This window comes from Haemorhous mexicanus, chromosome 1, assembly GCF_027477595.1.
Source record: "Haemorhous mexicanus isolate bHaeMex1 chromosome 1, bHaeMex1.pri, whole genome shotgun sequence".
NCBI classification, from domain to species: Eukaryota; Metazoa; Chordata; class Aves; order Passeriformes; family Fringillidae; genus Haemorhous; species Haemorhous mexicanus.
In genome coordinates, this window is record NC_082341.1 from 60,945,858 (window position 1) to 60,951,595 (window position 5,738).

General features: G+C 42.2%; 1 protein-coding gene across 1 annotated transcript; it reads right to left on the bottom strand.

The window, feature by feature from the left end:
• Positions 1 to 2,261: 2,261 nt before the first annotated feature.
• On the bottom strand, positions 2,262 to 4,836 carry HSBP1L1 (heat shock factor binding protein 1 like 1). Its single transcript, XM_059851122.1, is given in 5 exon segments — positions 2,262 to 3,351; positions 3,354 to 3,366; positions 3,608 to 3,702; positions 4,616 to 4,682; positions 4,782 to 4,836. Coding segments are annotated over 5 exon segments (294 nt in total). The 5' UTR covers positions 4,827 to 4,836; the 3' UTR covers positions 2,262 to 3,277.
• Positions 4,837 to 5,738: the final 902 nt, after the last annotated feature.

Sequence of the window (5,738 nt, forward strand, 5' to 3'; positions counted from 1 at the left end):
GTGCTTGAATATTGAGCATAATTTGAATTATTTAAGATTTGAGTTCTGTTTGAGAAGCAGAAAACTTAAAGCCTGGAACTGTCTTGAATATTACTCCACTAATATTATAGCTGAATTTCGGGGTTTTCTTTTTTAAAGACTCTCCTGTTTGCAGAAAAAGCATTTAAAATTGTTTCATTTGCTTTTATCACACAATATCTGGGAAAACTATACTATAGTTTTTTTTAAAGAATAGTGAGTTCCACTTATTCACCTTAATTTTTTTCAGCTAATGAAATTTGACTGTGAGTACAGATGGGTGCATTGGGTGCAAGTCCATAATGTTGAAGATTACTTCTGTTGGGATTTCCTTGCATATCATACTAGTCCCCTGTATCCACTAAAAATGTGAATAAAACAAGGTGCATTAATTTGTATTGAACAAAACTCAGAGAAAACATCTCCCATGACTTTTCTCACCACCATACCCGCTACAGCCTAATGGACCTGTGGTGCCAGACTCCTTTTCTGTGGTGGCTGGGTACTCACTTTGAAGCACTTGGTGAATTCTGCAGTACCAAAGCACAATTGCACTTCTGGAGCTGGCTGCACACAGCAGCTGAGGAAATGAAAAGCCGTGCTGTCACTTGACCTCCAGTTTGCCTAATAGTATACCAAAATGCACATGTTCCTGGGAGACTTGGATTGGATTCCACTGTGGCATAGCTTTTGAAATTTCCCATTTGCATTTCTGACAACTTTTATGTTAATGGAGTTAATGTTGTATGGGGGCTTGTTTGTTTTTTAAACTGATACATGCTTATTTACAGGATTAATTAAAGCCAAACCAGGCTAGTTCCCTTCTCCAGAAAGAAGAAATCCAGTTTGTTACAAGACAAAGAATTTACTTATACTACCAAGTGTGTTGCAGAGGATTTAGAAAGCGTGAAAAAAGTAAAACAAAAGGGTCTCAATTTTTGCTGAAGTTAATCTGGTTTAGAGTGGTTATTGATTTTGGAATAATTTATGTTGGCAGGGAATGTCAGCCTCTCAATCATAGTAGGTTCCACATGGTCAGGTTGCCCAGGATCATGTCCAGTGTTGAGTATCTTGGTTGGACTAGATGATCTCCAAGATGTCTTCCAACCTTGATGATTCCATGTTCTCTAAGGATGGAGTTTCTTCAGCCTTTCTGGAAGGCCTGTTCTGCTGTTTGAGCACCTTCATAGTTGAAAAAGGTGTTCCTTGCATCTAGCTGGAGTTTTCCATGTTTCAGCTTGTGTCAAGTAACCCTGGTGTACAACACCTTCTGTGTCAGAGTCTGTTCCAAGAGTCTCTTCTTGTCTTCTGTTCCAACAAGAGTCTGTTCCCTATGCTCTGCCACAGGGTTGTGGTTGGCAGCGAGAGGCTACAGTCCTTTCTTTGGCTGGACGAAGAGATTGCTCTCAAACCTTCTATCTGCTGTTCTCCACTCTGTCTTGGTGGTTCTGTTTCACCTCCCTCACACCACTGCATCTCTTGAACTGGGCAGCTCCCAAACTAACAGAATATTGTGGGTGTGGAGTCCCAGCAAGGTGAAGGGAGGGGGAATGACTTGTTGGCCCTACTCTGTGCTAATACTGGCCAGTGGGTTGCTGCAGCCCTTGCTGCCTGGGCACCCTGCTCACTCAGCCAACCTTTCCTCCAGACCCCTTTCCTGCAAAGCAGTGCTAGCCAGCCCCTCACACCTGCCCAGCTTGGTGTTTTGAGGTTCAGCAAGGTCCTGTTGGCCCACTTCTCCAGCCTGTCCTCCAACATACCAACCACTCCCCCCAGTCTGACATTACATGCAAGTCTACACTGATTAAAGCATTAATTGGAATGATTTCTTGATATTAATGATGGCTGTAATAGAAGCATTTCTCCCTCATTAACTGAGGTATTCTGTTAACCTGGCAATGCTTCAGTTTCTGCATTTCTGGTAAAAGGTTCCAGTTACATTTCACACTAAATCTTCCCTGCAGAGTACCAATGTTTTGGTGTACAACCACCTTAAATTTAATGCAGATGTCCTGTTTTCGGACTACCAATTTCTTTTGCACATGCCTGGTAACTAGAATTCCTCATCTATTTCCAGGTCTTTAAATAAAATAAACTGTTTTCATCAATACAACTAACATTAAAGAATTGAAATTGTCACAATATGAATACCTGGGTGATGCAACCTGCACTGGTGTGTACAGCTTTGGGTGGGCTTATGCAAAGAGTAACAACTGAGCAGTTGTAGACTAAAAATACTGCCATTTTTTTTAGTACAGAATGGTTTATTCTAAGAACATATAAGTTAAAAAGGCAACAAATCTTACTGTTTTAATATTAAAATAAACACATTTTCATTCATTGAAAACATTTGTGATTGGATAAGTTCACTATATAGAATATAGTTTTCTATCCAAAACAGTGGCTTTGCCCTCTCTGAAGCTAACAATTCTTTTTCAGCTCCAGGAAATACAGTGCCCCACTTGGATGAACAAACCCAGCTTTCTATTTTTTTCCTGGGGCAATAGTTTAAATTTTTTTTTTCAAGGTTCTGTTATGACATGATACAAACACATTTGTTTTCCCTTAACATTTTTTGTCAGTGTGACTCTAGACTGGAAAATGTTGGAGTCAGGGCTATGCTGTTCTGCCCTTAATCTTCCTCAAACACATCCTTATTTCAGTGCTGCAAAGATACAGTGAATAAATAGGTTAGTGATTTATTCATGAATGTGATTCAGCATAGAGATAGGAAGATCTCTGTACAGTTAAATACATCTTTGTGGATTGTCTTTCTGCATTTCTGAAAATTATTGCATGCCTTGTGCAAAAGGCATCAGAATGAAAAGATACCTAAATTACTTCAGAATATTTACAGACATTCCTGTCCTTCACTGCATAAGAAGTTCCAATGACAAGAATAATTGATGTCTCTCAGTTTGAATCAGGAAAGTGGGCAAAAACAGGAAGACATCACTTGCATCCACAGAACACAGAAGCAGTGCTGCCTCATAAATACTAAGAACACAGAGTCAGCCATCCATCAGGCAAGAGACAGATAGAAAATCTAGAACACAATCCTGAAATGCAGCATCATTTTATATTATGAAGTGATTTTAGTTCACTGCTGTGTTTGTGGTGAGTGCGTGTGAGAGGTGTGCTCCAAGCTAAACGGGGAAGCTGTAGCAGGTTTAAAAGCAGAGGTACATAAATTTACACCAGGGAGCATCCTCAGCTAGGTTAGCATACCTGAGGGGCAGGAATGGTGGGCAGGAACATTTCAAGCCACACACATTTCCCTATGAATGGACAGCCTCGGTTTACACACTTGGGGTGAGTTAGCACTGCCCCCTTGTATATTGCACTCAGCTGGAACAGAGGCAGCAAGATGCAGTTTTTCTTTTGTAAAAGTGGTCATTTTCTTTGTCTCTTGGCAAAAAAAAAAAAAAAAAAAAAAAATCAAAGGTATATTAAATATGTTTTTAAAAAGTATGCTTTCAAATCCAAGAAAATGCAGGTATACTAAATATGTAAACACCATTACTTGCCCACCACTCAAAACGAAGTGGAAATGCATAAAACACAGAAAAATTTAAGAAAGGGTCTTTACTCCCAATTCTTCATCACTGTTTTCTACCCCAGCCTCTGTCATCAGGTCAGCAACACGCTTCTCAAGGTCACTGATGCGCTCGCCCATTTCTTCCAGTAAAAAGTTAAAGATAAAACATTTTATAAATAGGAGAAACATTTTATAAATAAGAGTTCCACATTTTTACAGGTTGTTTCCTTCTGTAAGAAGAACAAGCAGCTTTCTTCCAGATGTGTCAGCCTTTTACTTGTTCATGTTTAATGTAAGATGAAGCATGGACACGGTGGTATTGTTAGAACACAATCCCTCATTCTCTTATGACAGATAAGCATTCAAATTCTTAGTTTCAAAAGCCTTTGCAAATACGCATGAGTGAACTGTGTGAGAGATTGTTTTCTTTCTGAGGAACGCTTTTAGGTGATACCATACAGGTAACCTACAGAATTAGAATATGCGTGCTACTCATACATTATTCAGGAAGTAGCTGTTTCCTGAAAAGTCAAGTTTCTGAAAAAATATTAATAAATGCTTCAGAAAGCAGAGGTAGTTTCTGTAAGCACATGTAAAAAGAAAGCTCAAAGCCCCTTCAGGACTGATTTTCTTCTTTTGAGGGCTCACCTTGTCATGCTCAGGCCAAGAGCTGCTTTTAAATCGTGGCTCGATTGAGTTGCCTTTTTGCAGATGGATGCTTTTTTAAATGCACTTTTGGAATCTTTACACATAACTCGATGCTTATTTTACTTAAAAGCCAGAATGGAGACTAGCTGGCTACTTGTAGTGAAACATTTTTTAGGATTGCCTTCTTAGAAAAAGGGATCTATAAACGGGGCGGGGGGGGGGGGGGGGGGGGGGGGGGGGAGGTGTGAGCCAGGCGCCTTTACGTCACAGGTGTTTACCCACGTCACACATTCTACGCTAATTTGATGTTTACGAGAGAAGCCCACCGCGCTGTCAGAAGCAAAGAGCCCGCCCGCACCCATCAGCGCGCAGGGGCCCCAGCCGCGGCACCCCGCGTTCCAAAGAGGATATTTCTCAGCGTCAGCTTCTCCGTCAGAGCCTCGAAATTTTCCTGCAGCCGGCAGAGCAGATTTTCCGCCTGCGGGGGAAGGGGGGAAAATAAACAGCGGGGAAGCAGAAGGCAGGGCCCCGGCCGCACAGGAGCCCGCAGGAGGACATCCCGCCCGGCCCCGCTCACCAGCTGCGGCAGCTCCGCGGCTCCCGGCGGATCGGCGGCCGCCATCGGCTCCGGCTCCGCGGGCGCGGCGGGGCGGGCACAGAGCGCACGGCCCCGCCCGCAGCGCTCCGCGGGCAGCCGGGGAGCCCTTCACTACCCGTTCTTTATTTGCCGGAGAAAGCGTCGTTCCGCCCCGCTGTAACTAAATAAGGATGCCGAGGTTTGATCTTAAGAGGTCTTATAATTTTTTTTTTTTTTTAAGGTTTGATTCCTTTTCCCCCATGCAATTAGTTTTGTGAGATGGAGTGGTAAAAATACCGTGGTGGTTGAAGTTCCTTGCACTGCAATGCCGAGCGAGACAACATCAAAGGCATCAGCAAGAGTCGCATGGTGCCTCTTGCAGCACCAGCATCTAGGTCATCCCTGGCTTTTGGCTGCACAGCGTAAAAAAGCTTCCAGTGCATCTATTACAGAGGTGTCTTTCTTCTGGATGCTGAGACTGTTGCCTGATGCAAATGAAGAGGTTTTCATTTCACTGTGTCTGTATGGTTAGGAGCATATCACTGTTAGGCAATAAATTACCTTAGTCAATTACTTTGAGTAATTACAAATGCTAGATATGCCAAATATGTGTCTTCATCCACAAAAAAATTCTGAGCTGGGAATTACTTCAGTTGCTCTAAGTCTACCACTTAGAATCTTTCATAATAAACTTAATTGTTCTCCTTCTTGACCTTCCCTACCTCATTTGAGAGGGTGTGTTAATCTCTGAGGTGAAATTCTGGCATCAAAGCAAATCCGCATTGCTACCTGCTTCCCATAATTGTAGCTTCTCTGTACAGCCTTATTTTTCCCCTCTCTTGCAGGTAGTCCTTGTTGTAGAAAGAAAAATCAAGCATGTTTTGCAAAGCTTGAGTGTCCTGCTCTAGGAAGCTTCTAGATAAACAAGTTGAACAATATTTTGCATGTAGATAGGGT